The sequence below is a fragment of the Rhipicephalus sanguineus genome, chromosome 1 (genome assembly GCF_013339695.2).
Source record: "Rhipicephalus sanguineus isolate Rsan-2018 chromosome 1, BIME_Rsan_1.4, whole genome shotgun sequence".
NCBI lineage: Eukaryota > Metazoa > Arthropoda > Arachnida > Ixodida > Ixodidae > Rhipicephalus > Rhipicephalus sanguineus.
In genome coordinates, this window is record NC_051176.1 from 155,664,771 (window position 1) to 155,680,440 (window position 15,670).

General features: G+C 45.9%; 1 protein-coding gene across 2 annotated transcripts in view; it reads left to right on the top strand.

The window, feature by feature from the left end:
- The window catches only part of LOC119400701 (ATP-dependent RNA helicase A), a 109,629-nt gene extending 103,513 nt beyond the window's left edge, over positions 1 to 6,116 (top strand). For both annotated transcript variants that reach the window (XM_037667702.2, XM_037667706.2), the window contains 2 exons: positions 2,490 to 2,702; positions 5,525 to 6,116. In XM_037667702.2, the coding sequence (XP_037523630.1) occupies positions 2,490 to 2,702; positions 5,525 to 5,930 (619 nt within the window). In that variant the 3' untranslated portion in view covers positions 5,931 to 6,116. The remainder of the gene's footprint in view (positions 1 to 2,489; positions 2,703 to 5,524) is intronic.
- Positions 6,117 to 15,670: the final 9,554 nt, after the last annotated feature.

A 15,670-nucleotide genomic window follows, 5' to 3' on the forward strand; every position in this document is an offset into this window, starting at 1 on the left:
GAAACAAAAGACACTCCCGAACAAGTGCGTAATGAAGCTGTCAGCACGCTGTAGCACCCCCAATTTTTCCTTTTTCTTGCCGTAACTGGCGTACACACTTCCTGTAAATATACTATTCGATATTTGATATTTTTGGCCTCTATTCGGCACTATTCGATTCGAATTCGATTGAAGATGAAATTTCACTCCTCACACACCACTATTTGAAATGCATGAATTTCAGCCCTCCCAAGCCTTGCCTGTGTAGTTTAAGCCGATGCCGATCTTGTGTAGCAGAGATTGGAATATCCAAGTCGATGAGCTCGTGCGGGCAGTTGGGATGAAGAAAACTGCTTTTAGAGTTCTGGCCTTAGCGGTTTGCACTCGACCGTTTTTCTCTTTGCACGGTGAAGAAGAAGAAAGTGCATTCATAACCAAATGCCAGCATCGGTACATAACCCACCACGGTGGTCTAGTGGTAATGGTGCACAACTGCTGACCCGAAGGTCGCGGAATCCAGTCCCGGCTGCAGCGGCTGCATTTTCGATGGAGGCGAAAATGCTTGAGGTCCGCGTACTTAGATTTAGGTGTACGTTAAAGAACTTCAGGTGGTCAAAATTTCCGGAGCCCTCCACTACAGTGTCTCTCATAATCATATCGTGGTTTTGGAACGTTAAAACCCAACAATTATTAACATCTGTACATTGCTGTTTCCGAAGGTTGCCCATTGCATTCGTGTCCCCTGAAAAAAATTCTACTGCAAATGAGCGGGTCTGTGTATGTTTGCAGGCACATTTCTGAAGTTATGATGTACAATGTTTACTTATGTGAAACTAGAAACAAGTGACGATGTAGTTGTTAATAACAGAAAACATAGCGCGCGCTAGAAGAAGAGGGAGACGAGAAACGGCGTGGCACGCGAAGCTCTGGTTGTTTTGGACTGGAATAAACGGCAGCGTTGGGACGCGCTGCTCTATATCTTCAGGCATATTGTCTTTAAACCCGGTATATATTAGAACGAAGTCTTCGGATTTTACAGTAGTATTTGGTACATATGCCAAAAACAACCTCCATGTTCAGTTACCAGTCTTGTCGCCTGTTGCAGCCACATTTTAACTAGAGAATTAATGTTCTGCATATGAGTGATCGTGCACACAGAGCTTGCTTCAAGAATACTTTATAGAAAGCATGATCCAGTTAACCAAAATTGATAACCAGAATTTAAAAATCCGATAATACAAGTTATCTTGCCTTCAAAGTTTTTTTGTTGGTTCACCTTTAAAGAATTTGTCAAAATCAAATACGAAGCCTTCCATTACAGCAAATATCGTGAAACTCAGAATAGGCTTTGGACACAAAGGACCAATTAATTCTTAAGCCCTGTATTGTATTGACCAACCACGAACCAGCAACCTCGTGATTCTGTTCATAAAGAACAATTATTAGCTACTTCATCACACATCTCTTAACACCTAGCTTGTACTGAAAGCACCATTGTCATCAGAATAGTTGTTTTCGATAGCCAATAAAAAATGCATCGAAAACTTGTGCTTTCATTACTCTAACATTAAGGGGGGACGTGGCACTTAGGGAGTGAAAATCAACCAAAAAATATAGTTTTCACTGGCCATCTCTTCATGTTCCTGATATCATTGTGCACCTAGTTACAAATTTTCATTGCTGCATACCGTCGTCTTCTATCCACATCTTACTTTAAAAAACCAAAACCGTGCATCCTGCCCTTTAAATTGAGGGCAAACGGCAAACAATTTTTCATGCTCTTCCTGTAATAGAGGAGCAATATCTTTTGTTATGTCTGGGTTATCATTACGATTTCTTTTTCGCTTCTAAGATAAATAGATGCGATGTGTCGTAAGGCAAATTTTGTTATAGTACTTTCTTAAGAAAATGTTCTAAATCAAGGTTTTTTTTAGTATTAATTGCAGCATTTTTTAGATTGGGTGCAACAGCCCACAACTCTGCTTGGAAATGTCCTAAAGCAATGATTTATACTTTACGACACACTGCAAACATTCTAAATGTATTCTGTGGATTGTACATTGGTGTGCAGGTTGTGGTTAATTAGCTAAATTAGGTCTTAAATAAAGAAGTAGGTGTTTGTGATATCCTGGAAACTACTTATCATAAGAAAAAAGCAATTGCATATTTGAAATCAGCACACAAACATTCTGGAACTCTGCAAGTTCCATCAAAATCGATCAAGAATTTAAAAAAAATGTTTTGAAGTGCCATGTCTCCCCTTAAATATTTATCTGTGAAAATGTACGACAGGTTACTGTTCCATTGTGAAGATTTAGCTGCTCCAGAAGCTGTGCAGAAGTGGCTTTGGTCAATCACATCACTGCAGTCGTTTTCCAGGGCAAATGCATTTTCTTTTTGTTCTGTAAGAGAGAAATATCAATACTAGTTTCCGGCTGTGTGTCTGTGTGAAACTACTATATAAGGTGCATCGCAATTGTTTTCTGATTTTTTTTTTCTTTGTGCTGAAGGATCAATCTGAAGATGGATCCCCAGGTTGCCGCCAATATAGTCTCTCTGCAAGTGGCTGTGGACAATGTCATTAATGATGTCACCAATGACCCTGGGCTTCTGACACAACCTCCAGATGATTTGGCAAGGATAATCAGTACAATCAAGAGCCTTTGTCGTTTTGACTCCATTGTAATTGGCACAAAGGATGCAGATGTCACAGAGTCGCTTGGGTAAGCTTACGTTGGAATCTTTTTTTTTTTTTTTCAGTGGATGATTAGCTAGAAAAGTTAAATGTTAAAAACCCATAAATTTTATCGTGACATGGCTTGTGGAGATATTTTGCTGTATTTTATACCCAGATCTGATGAAACTATATAGACTTGTTTAGTTTTTCATGCTGATTTGAAATATATGATAATTTTTTTGAAGGTCAACTAGTTTACGAGATACAGCACACTTCTTCTCTATTGTTTCCGAAGGCAGTAGGAAAATCCATTCTGCACAAAGTGAATATTACCACATAGCTAGATACTGTAATATGCAATAAGTGCAATGCTGCAAACAGTTTTTGAATAAGATCATAACTAATCATTCTGGAATTGGTCAAAATTAAATGTATGTGCCATGACTACCATAAAGGAAAAAAAAATCAAGTTTTTAATATTTATGAGCAGAAAATTAAATTCTGCTGTCAGCACTTTGATACACAGTTTGGGCTTTATGTTAAAGAAATAATTACAGCTGGAACTGCTCTAGATCGGGAGATCTCAATAAATAGTGATGTCAGATTTAGCTCGTACTTGTTGCACAGATCTAAGCTGCAGATCTTATAATACTGATCTTATAAGACAAGTTTGGCTTTACATGCGAAAGAATAGCTGTACATCTCAATATTATAACAGAGTTCTTTTCTTTGAAGATTTTTTTTGTCTCCACAAGCCATGTCCCCCCTTAACATTTTGCCCTTACTGGTGCACTGTTCTTGCTCGAAGTTCACAAGAAGATCTCATTTTGTTGTCCTAATTAATCAAGGTGGTGTGGTAGGGTAAACAGATTGTCCTGGTTTCAGCTTTACATCGCAGGAACTGTTCTATATTTTGTTGGGAAATTTTGTGTGCTCAATAAGAAAGTTTGTGGCCTTCACTCTGTAATTTTGACCCTGTAGCTTTTCTTTTCTCTGGTTGAGTACCAAATTACAGATTGGTGTACAAAATGAAATGTACCTTTTCTCAGAAACCAAAATTAGTATTATCGTGAAATTTGACACATTTATTCGACATGGTATTGGTATTAATCCTTACCTATAAGAATAGGTGCCTACATTTATCTCGCAAAAAAAATACCGTATTTACTCGATTCTACCGCGCCCTCGATTGTAACACGCACCTGTTTTCCGTGACCAAAAAGAAAAAAAAACGTACAACATTCTAACGCGCACCCATTTTTCGTGAGAGAAATGAACAAAAGTACGTAGGAGTCCACCTTCGCACATTCAGAAGAACAGGTATTTGGGTTTTAAAAAACTAAAGTTTCAAAAAAAGAAAACACAAAGTCAAACGGCGGGCCTTGCCGCTGAAACTGTCACCACTACGGCGGCGATACGAATCGCGTAATGGATCAGTCTTCGTCGCTGTCGTACAACTTCTTGTCGCTGTCAACGCTCTTCGAGTTCGGCAAACCGGCCCTACGGCCCTACTTTTGTCCACAGAAACTTTTTCGTGAAGCTTTGCTGTAAAACAATCTTCTGCTTCTGTTAGCGCCAGTCTCGCACGCACGTTTCGGCAACTCTGAACGATCGTGATGCGGCCCGATTTCCGTCCGTCTCTGCACATGTAATAACTTTTCTTTGAAATGAGACGTGGTGCACTCGTCGAGTATTTGGAGGGGGCACTTCCATGCCGCCGATGCGAATGCAGAACGAGATGACAAACTCCTCAGCATACGTACGAACTGAAACAATGACAGAAATGGCCGAGGCGCGTAGGAGGCGGCCATTTTGAAATGCCGATGGCAATACGATAACCGTTTTTTCGTTACTCGATTCTAACGCGCATGCAATTTTACGACTCGTTTTGCCGAAAAAAAGATGCGCGTTAGATTCGAGTAAATACGGTATATGTTGTCCTCACTTGTCACGTGCCATGAGAGACACTTTCCAATTAATCTTTTTTTTTTCTTAATCATAGCTTAAACAGTTTTTCAGTTTTAAGTTCGAACTATTTGGAGCGTATTTAGGCATAATCTGAGAAAATTTCAGTGCGATCAGTCTGATAGTTTTCCAGAAAAGGTACACCAAGTTCGAAAAATTTTCAGAAAAGTGATGGTAAGAAAAACACTGTTTTATGTTGAAAACACGCGTGGAAATTGCTCACAACACACAGCAATGACTACGCTACAAAAGCGTTTTGGTGGGAAAATTTGCAATTAAAACCTATGAAAATCGTATGAAGTGAATATATTCAACCTAGCCATACTTATAAAAAAATACGTACATGCAGAAACTGATGGAATAGAGCCCGCACATCCTTCAGGAGTTGTGGTCTTTGGCGCCATTTTTAAATGGCTTGGAGCACTCCTACACACTCGCCAATGCATGGTTTTGCTCCTCAGAATGTGTATTAGCTTTAGTAATGAAATCAAACAATCTTTTTGGTCTATCTACCTTACCATACCCCCTTAATGTAACACTTGGTACTATTACTTGCCTAGTTAACTATGAAAAGTTCTTGTCATTTATGGGGTAGCTAGCTGTTCACCAGATGGCATTAGCACAAACTTGTTTCTCAGTCTGCCAGCAGCTGCATAAAGCAGCCGTTTGGTAAGCTGCATGTCCTCTAGTAGCAGGTGGCACATGGCGACACTTCTCGGACTCTATGAAAGCCATGTGCTTCATTGCTTACGTTTAGTTGTATGCTGTTATTACTACTTCGTTTCACTTTTTAGAAAATCTGTTGCCCTTGGCTGTTGCTGTATGACCTCTGGTTCTTACTTGTCATATAAATGGGTTTTATCTTTCTCCCACTCTCCCTCTTCCCCCATGTTTTTGCTATAGTGGAAGTGCACAGCCTGTCAAGAAGATGCCACGATTGAGCACTGTTGGTGGAGGACCGAGTGCTGGAGCGGACCGCTCCAATGATTTCAGGGGTGGCTTCAGAGGAGGCTTTCGTGGTGGATTCCGAGGTGGCTATGGAACTGAAAACAGAGGGTACTCAGGATTTGGAGGCAGCTACGACCGTGGGCGGGGCTATGGTTATGGCAATGGGGGTGGCACAGGTTACGGGAGCTCTGGTGGCTATGGCTACGGGAGCCGTGGTGGTTATGACAGTGGAAGTCGTGGTGGCTATGGCAGCAGAGGAATCTACCGGCCTGGAGGATACAATGGCGGATTGCAAGAATCCTCTGGATGGGGTGGCGGCCGAGGTCGGGGAGGCTTTCGTGGAGGGTGGGGAGGCTACTAGAGCATACCTGGGTTTTTCAGTGCATTAGTTTTCACAAGGTTGCATCCTTTATGATCATGTTCATTTTCTTAAGGCATTGTTGGCACTTTGTATTCATTTGTTGTCATTGCCTGTATTCACCAATATCAGTAAAACCCTTGTGCACATCTGAGATCGATCTTTTAAAATAAAGATACCATTTCCTTCGGTTGCTGATTTTATGAAATTTGGTCAACTCCACACTTTCCAGATTTATCAGCACAGTAAAACCTCGTTAATACGTGCTCACTTTAAACGTACCAATGGTTGACACGTGATTGCGGCGAGTCCCGAACGAGTATGTTAGGTATTCGCTGACCGCTTCAGCCGTTGTGACTCGTCCGCCCATTGGTTGATGCGTACCGCGATCACTTTGCCCAATAAATAACTGCGCACGTCGATTCGCTGTGTGGCCGACGCCACAGTGTGCCGCAAGAGTACTTTCCTCTTTTGGGAACTGCAGAGACCAGTCGATCAATGATTCCGACTTTGGCGCAGTTGCGGCGATGGCGTTACGAAAAACATAGGCGAGACGGCGGTCACCGACGAGCGGGCCAGTATGATTTATCGCCGATAACCCTATTAGAGCACTGCACGGGCCACGATTCTTGGCCCGGCACTCGTTGAAATTTGCCCGCCCGAACTCGGCCCGATGTCTTAAAGCGAGACCAGGGCCCGGCCCAAGAAAAACATTCACGTACCCGGCCCGGCCCGACAGGGACCCGAGCCACTTATCTAGGTGCTGGTATAGTGGTGGTGCCCGAACATTGAATCGACAGCGAGGCATTTTAATTAACAAATATCTACGTTTTGTTCGTGCATGCTTCGCTAACAAGTGTGCTTTAAATAAAGTAACAGCTGACCGGACATATTGGGTATGATGAACGGTTATTCGGTAGCGGTATACTGTATTTTTTCTGCAAATACAATGGGAGTCATCAAGAGCATTTGGTAGCAGATATTGTAGCAAGAAAATTGATTTGCAGCGTAAGTTCAGTTTCAACAGGAAGCGCAATAAGATGAGAGGAGACAACACAACGCTCTCTTCACTTTGTTTTTATTGCGCTCTCTATACATGTGTGCATTGACGTCACCGTGGCCGCCAACTTCGGGTACCTGCTGGTTCGGACGCTGCGTGAACTCTTCACTCGAACGCGCGGAGCAAGAAACTGTGACATCAGATTAGTGCCGGTGCCCCCTCGCGTTCCTTTGTGTTCACCCATGGCACGGCTGGCGAACAGAAGAAGGCGGAGGCAGCACAAAAGAACGCGGGGACGGAACGACTGTGTGTCCTCCCCCTGCACTGACACACTCTAATCAGAAAAAAAGGTCACGGTGGCCGCCATTTTGAGGTACCCAGCGTAGAGAACCTGTCTGTGACGTCACGTGAACACTATGTATTGAAATTTAAGGCATGCTGAACCAGCAAACCCAATCGTGTACCCTTCTGGATATGTGGCACCTGTCTTCAGCATTGTAGCTCCTTGCCACAGCAAGAGTAATACAGGGGAAAAGCCAAATTTATTACTTTTGTTGTAAATACACTAACATAAATAAAAATTAAAACTAACCCCGTGCACACCGGGTATTTTTTCGAAATACGTATAAACAGTCAAAAGGAAGAAACGAACAATTTGTCATAACATTCTTTTGATATGACACCACTGCTAGTATATACAGTATGTTTTTTTTTTTTTTTGTGGCACAGTTTACAGCATATTTCTTTACATGTTATTGTACGAACAGTCAAATTATCGAGAGATTCCGGCTTTAAGCACGCTATACGCTGTTGCATCACATATCCTTCCGCGCTAAAGTTTCTTGCACTGCTTGCGCTAGCCGCAGGGGCGCACAAAATCTGCCTTTCGAATTGTCAAGGCGTCGGCAGTCGTTGCTCTTAAAGACAGACGGTCTGATTTTCCATGCGATCCGACGGCCGACGCGGCGGTGGGGGAGAGGGAATGGTGGCTGTACGATGCTATGAAAGGTCACCATATTTAAGGGCGAGACAGACGGTGCGATTTTTCATGCGATTCGGCGTCCGACGCGGCGGAGGGGAAACCGGAATGGTCACCTTTCATAGCATCGTACAGCGACCATTCCCTCTCCCCCACCGCGGCCTCGGCCGTCGGATCGCATGGAAGGTCGGACCCGTCTGTCCCCCGCTTTAGACTTCCACCACTGGAGCGAATTTCGGACGGCTCTGTGGACCTCTGCAGAATGAGTATAGCCGTCCAGCTCATCCCGAAGTCGTGCCACTCTTCAATATAATCTATAAAACTCCTCTTTGAGGGCTCCTTGCAGGTTTCAGCAGTGTACGTTATGCACAGTTTGTACCGTGCTCTTTTTTTTTATATTATAATGGTGTATCCCTTCCGAACTATGTACCGGTAAAAGGTGGCGAATGGACTACGCGGGTATGACTAGCAGGAGGTGGACGAAGAGATTTCGATCTGTTTTCAAGGTTCGTTCGAGTTTTGGTAATAAAGGCGCGAATAAGCTTCTCGTCGCTTACTCATCGGACGCATATGGTTCGAGGTAAGGGGACATCACCCGGCAAATTCGTAATTTTTTTTTGGGGGGGGGGGGGTCAAAGCACCTTAAGGCCGAGGGTTGTCCGTCCACCCGTTTGGCGTCCGTGCTTACACAGCATGATTGATGCAGCGTTAAAGACAGACGAAAAGGAACACAGAGTGCACAGGACGGGCGCTGTCTCGCAACTGAAAGATTTATATCGAAAAACAAACCGGGGGGAGAAAACCAAGAAGGGCATAGCAGATATGCGCATAAGACAGTAAAGCAAATTAATGAACAACAAAACATGCACCTTCTTTAGAACAAATTCAAACATTTCACTTGATATTGCACGAACCAAGCAGATAAGCAAACACCTTGTCCGTCAAGGAAATTGACGGATGGCTCACGCATGCGTCTCCCATTCTTTTAATGTGGAAGGCCTCGATAACCTCACGGGTTACTTTGATAGAAAGCACTTCATCATCTACGAAGACCGGAGAGTAGCCACAAGTATTACAATGCGATGCTAGATGGGATGTGTTAGGCTTTTTCAAGGACTGATTATGTTCCTTCAAACGAACGTTGACACACCTGCCGCTTTGTCCCACGTACGATTTGCCGCAAGTAAGCGGAATTTAAGTAAGCCCTCCATTTTTTTCTTAAAGCAGAAAACACCGTTTTAATACCATATCTCTTGCCAACATTGCTCAGGCCGTGGGTACCTTGTAGGCGCGGGGTGGTGTACTAAATTCCGCTTACTTGCGGCAAATCGTACGTGGGACAAAGCAGCAGATGTATCAACGTTCGTTTAAAGGAACATAATCAGTCCTTGAAAAAGCCTAACACATCCCATCTAGCATCGCATTGCAATACTTATGCCTGCTCTCCGGTCTTCGTCGATGCGGAAGTGCTTTCTAGGCACAGTAGCAAAGTAACCCGTGAAGTTATCGAGGCTTTTCACATCAACAGAATCTGTCCAGAGCACGGTGGCAACGGTGGTCCAGAGCCATAAGGCTAAAGAAATCAGAGAGGGAAATTTTGCCTGTGGCCGCTGTCGAGAGGTGGCGCTACTTTCAAAATGTCGTTGGAATGGTATGTTGGAATGTCGTTGGAATGGAAAGTAGCCCGGTGCATAGTATGCAAGGGTGGGCACCCCACCGGTGGCAGGAACTGCAAGTTCAAGTACTATTCTCAAGTACAGCAACATAACAACAACAGCAAGAACAGCACAGAGACCAAGGGCACGACCGTCGTCATCGGTCAACAACAAGGCGGTGACCAGGAGAACACAACCCGCATCACCTCGGCTACCCAGCCGAACTCGCAGAGCACGGGTTACAGGGACGCGGTACGAGGCACTCCACTGACGGAGGCGTCGCAAGCCCGTCAAGAAAACGCAACTGTGCTGCAGCAGGCTCCATCAGGCTCCAGAGAGCACTCGTCCAGCAGAGGAAGGGCTGCAGCACATGGTCACTACACCAGCCATGGCCACGGGACCAGCCAAGGCCAAGGGACTACCCGATCGGACCCTGGCGGAGAAGTCAGCGAAATGGTGAGGGGGTTAGTTGCAGAAGTTAAGGAGCTCAAAAAACAATTAGAAGCTGCTAATAATAAGATTCGAGCGCTGGAAAATCCCACGCCCGCTCGGCTAACGCTTGCAGCTAGAGAAACGGCCGCATACGTACACAGGAACGCGGAGTCGAGTATGGAGGTAGATCGTGCACGTAATCCTAAAAGAAAATTAATCGACGAGAGTGAACCCGCCGAAGAACCAGCAAGCGATCTCAAACAACGAGTCGAAACAGTAGAACAAACAATATCAAGCCTGGCGAAAAGCATAGACGAAAGATTCAACGCTATGCAGTGTGCAATGCAAGAAACGCTGAAGACGTTCCACGACATGCTCAAAAACGAAATACGCAACATGATACCCACATTAGGCAACAACATAGAGACACCGTCAACCTCGCTACCTCTAGTCATCGCGTCTGCAAATCAAACAGGGGGACCTCAAAACGGACGCGGCATTCCCAACGTTGCGGCCGACGCCAGGTCCACAGTATACCACAAAAATGATGGCAGAACAAGTTAGAATAATTCAGTGGAACTGCAGATCGTTTGCCAAAAAGAGAGCAGCGCTGCAGTTCGCAATCACGGACCTCAACCCTAAGATCGATGTCATCGCGTTACAAGAAACAGAATCGGCTGTCTTAAAGCAACAAATCGAACGTAAGAACAGCCATTGCAGTACATCGTAACATTGCTGCAATGCAAATCGACTTGGAAATAGAAAATCTGCACTACACTTTTGTTCAACTCATGCCCAAGAACAGAAAGCATAAATGCATCTATATACTTAACGTATATAGCCCGCCAAGATGCAGTACTATCCCCTTCCCAACAATCATGCGAAAAGGGAGGAAAGAAGCAGGAGAAGCCCAGGTTGTCATTCTGGGAGACTTTAATGCAAGTCATACCATGTGGGGCTACCCCGTAACACCAAGAAGGGCGTCTCGATAGCAAATGGGGCCAACAACCACGGCTTGACCCTGCTCACAGATCCTTCACAGCCGACAAGAATTGGCAACAGCGTGACACGAAACACCACTCCCGATCTGACCTTTGTCCGACAAGTGGAGGGAGCGACATGGTCCAACACAGGACTCAATTTGAGCAGTGATCACTATGTCCTGGACATCAGAATACCTGCGGCAGGATACAGTAAAAAGAAGAAACATATCAAACATACCAAGTGGGACCTTTTTCGATTCAAACGGAACCATCAGGCTGTCACAAAAATTGAAGACTTAAACGAATGGACAACGCAGCTCCTCCAGGACGCCGAAGAGTTCACGACCGACGCGCTCGCCGAAGAGGATGGCCCCAGACCTGACGCTAAGCTGATCACGCTTTTGGAAAACCAGCAAACTCTCCAAGCGGAATGGCTGAAGCGCAAACATGACCGTCAACTTAAACTAGCCCTGGCTCAAGCTGAAACGGAAGTACAAAAATACTCTCAAGAGTTACGTTCGGCTCAGCGGATGCAGCTGTGCAACAGGCTAAACGGTCAGCTCGGCTCGAAGGACCCCTGGTTCTTGTTTCGTCATTTGCTGGATCCCGACAACAGCAAAGGGGCAACTGCCAAAATGGTCAGCCAGCTTCTCCGGATGCATCCGGCGTCGGATCAAGCGATCATACAAGAGCTCACTAGCCGCTATTTTAATACGGAAACAGATTATCTTGCGTACGCAGAATACAGTGGCGAAGCAAATGAGAACATAGATGCTGATATCACCGAGGCTGAGGTCAGAGCTGCGCTCGCCGATCTAAAAACCACCTCGGCGGCTGGGCCGGACGGCATTACTAATAAAATGCTGCGCAACCTCGACGACCAGTCGATAAAAAACCTAACCGACCTATTCAATCATGTTTGGCACACCGGTGAACTTCCACAGACGTGGAAAGAAGCCGCCGTAGTCTTCATTCCAAAACCAGGGAAAAAGCTGCAACTTGAGAATCTACGTCCAATCTCGCTTACGTCGTGCCTGGGCAAAGCACTAGAACATGTGGTTCTGACACGCCTCATCGAGCATGTTGATGAACACCAGCTATTTCCGCCCACCCTGTTTGGCTTTCGGCAAGCTATGTCCACGCAAGATATTATGTGGATGCTCAAAAGGGACGTGGTGGACGCAGGCATTCCAGGAGCAGTACGCACAATACTCGGGCTCGACGTGCACAGGGCGTTCGATAACGTCAAACACGAGGCCATACTCAGAAACCTATCGAATATGAACGTTGGGGCACGAGCGCACAAGTACATTATCGCATTCCTTAGGGACCGGACTGCCACATTCAGCATCGGAGGCATCAACAGCCCCCTGCTCAATCTTGGCGCTAGAGGTACGCCCCAAGGTGCTGTACTATCCCCATTTCTTTTCAACTGTGCAATGAGGAATCTACCCAAAGAACTTGACAAGATCTCGCTCATCCGCCATGCCATCTACGCGGACGATGTGACTATTTGGACAAGGCAAGGCAATGCCGAAGCCGTCAGAGGAGCACTGCAAGAAGCGGCCAACACTGTACAAGCCTATGTGGACGGCAATGGACTAAAATGCTCCTCCGCCAAGTCAGAACTGTTTATTGCTGGCAAAACAACACCGGCAGTCAGAAGTGCACTACAGATCATAGTCAACAGAGAAGTTGTACCCCAGGTCCAGACCATCAGGGTATTGGGACTCTTCCTAGAAGAGAAGAACAGTTGCAAAGAAACGTTGAAAAGACTGGAAAGCACATCTCGCCAGGTCACGGGCCTGCTGCGACGCATTACTGGCCGCAAGTTCGGACTCAAAGAGAAAGAAGCATGCAAGCTAATACAGGCATACTTTGTTTGTAGGATCGCATACACTTGTCCTTTCCTTCAGCTACGAAAGACGGACATCGCAAAGATATACTCTCTATTGCGTTCAGTCTACAGAGTGGCCACCGGACTCCCTACATGGGCGAGCAACGAAAGAATGATGCAATTAGGCCTCCAAAACACCGTCAGCTAAATCATTGAAGCGCAACGAGCTGCGCAATGGTGGAGGCTGTCATGCACGCAACAAGGGCACGACATCTTGCAACTGATGAATCTTCCGCCCCTCACAGGGACCACAAAGAGAGTGAAAATAGTAAAAGCGATAAGGAACAAACTGATAATTCAACCGCTGCCAAAGAACATGGGAGAGCACAACAAAGAACGCCGACGCGCGCGCGCTGAGTCCTTATGGAAGACTCTGGCAGACAAACCGGCCGCGTATGTGGACGCCTCCGCTATGGGACACGACAAATACGCGATAGCTGCTGTGGACGGAACGGGAAGAATCCTGAGCACCGAGGAAATCACAGCTACGTCTGTCCTGGAGGCGGAGGAGGCCGCCATCGCCATGGCAACGGCTATCGAAGGGACGCTCTTCATCGTGTCTGACTCCATGTCAGCGATTAGAAGCTTTAGGTCAGGACAAGTGAGCGAAACCGCGGCAAGAAAACTCCAAGAGCCAGCGGTGAGCATTAGGCTTCTCTGGGTCCCCAGCCATGAGGGAAACCCCGGCAACGAAGCTGCCCACCTCGCAGCCCGCGCAAATACAAACCGGGCAGAGGTGCAGCTTCAGCCGGCAAACCCTGAAGAGGCATCAACAAGTTATGGAGATCGCCTCCGTCGACAAAGAGAGGAGCGACAAATCTATCCTCCTCCATGTGGAGGCCTAGAAAGACACCAGGCCGTGGCCTTGCGCAGAGTTCAAACGCGTAGTGTGCTCAGCCCCAGGAGACTGGCGGCCATCCTGAGGGATGACAGCGTATCGTCGTGTACGTATTGCGGCCTAGCTCAGGCGGGACAGGACCACATTCTATGGGGATGCGACCGCCACCCGCCCCCTAAAGAGCTCCTGCAACTGCCCCCCTCACCCGAAGAGTGGGAAAAAACGTTGCGATGTCCAGAGCAGGCCACTCAGTCCAGGCTGGCGGAATGGACGGCGACAGCCGCGGCCCCTTGGGCCCCGACCTAGCATCCCCCCATGTCCTGGCTCCCTTTCCCCCTTCCCTACTACTCAATAAAGTTGTTTCCTCCTCCTCCTGGTATGAATGGTTCTGGAGGTGGTCGTTTTCACATGAACTTAATCAAATCTATAATTATAACATTCATTATTATGCAACTTTATACTAAGGAGTGTGCTTGACCAAGTGATAGCTACAGTATGATAATTGAATATTTGGACGTTCATATATCATGTAATGTAAACTGAATAGTACATAAACATTGAAAACATTAACAATGCCAACCATTAGCTTAGATACTTACATCGACCTTTTCCGCAATATTGTCGCAATACTGGCATAACAGCCATGAAATCCAGCCTTTCCCTTCCGTCTCCAACAGCGCGTCGAAATTTTTAGCGCTTGGCTTTATGTAATAAATTATACTAATATATATGTAGCGTTCTTCACGACCTATTCATTCTGTCACCGCAACTATGTTCCATCGCAGTCATCATGCCACCAGGCAGGTTTACCATAATGTAAGACCAAAGCAATTTCCGAATATTTTCTACCACGAACAGCAATTGAGGGGAACCACATTTCCGCTGAAATAACGTCGATCAGTGGTAATCAAGGCCTTCGCGAGGCAGTGACCACCAGTGTATAAATGTTAGCCTCTTGGAAATGTGTTAATTATTGTTAAGGCGAAATCCGTAAATGCCTCGTCAAGCCGGCGTCAGGGACGAGTGATGCAAAAAATCATCATGTGATGCCCTCACCATATGACGTCATCATGACTTCACAGATCAAAATTTGTGACGTCATCATGATGGCACAAATGTTGACGTCACCTGACGTCACATGATGCTGTCATCACACGACATCGCAGCATGGTCAAAAGTGGGTAGACCACGGAGGCAGTGCAAAACCAGATGAGGTGCCTCCGATCTTGGAGACAATGCAAAACCACGCTAGGTACGCAAAGCTTTCGGAGGGTGGCGGGGCAGGATCAATACATCGACTGAGAAGAAGAAGATGGCTTTCACCTTCGTTTTAAGTGAATGCATAAGGAACACTGAGTTTTTTACTCGTTCTGTTTTGTTATCTTTATTGCGATAGCAATTATATGGGCACTCTCGGCGGATTTTTGCCGTTGCCGTTATGTCCTGGATATGTATATGTATGCGTACATATAAAAAAGGCACAAAGAAAAATAAAGCAGAAGAAAAAAATTCTGAAGTACCCGACCGAGGGTTAGAACCATCGACCGCTCGCTTCCCAGCGCGCTGCGTTAGACAACTCAACCGCACGCCATTTATGCGCCGCCGAGATAACTGGGAGCTATTCATGTTCACATTTACCGCTGGTGTTACGCAGATCTCGGAGGAGCTTGAGCGTGTTTTCTATCACGCAACGCTCCTACATTTTCTTTCAATTTGAAAACTGCCATTGAGACGCGCACGACAAAATGGCCCCTTTCTGTGCCCACTCGTGATGTGGAATGAAAAAAAAAAAAGAACACAGGGCAGACCTTGCGTCAGAGGCCCCCGTGTGGCAGGAGACTCAGAGGGGTCACTCCACTACGAGCGTCTGATCCTCCATTGTCGACACGCAGTCTTGACCAATCCCCCAGAGTGGGTATGTGCCATAAATTTGAGGAAACAAACAAACAAACAAATAAA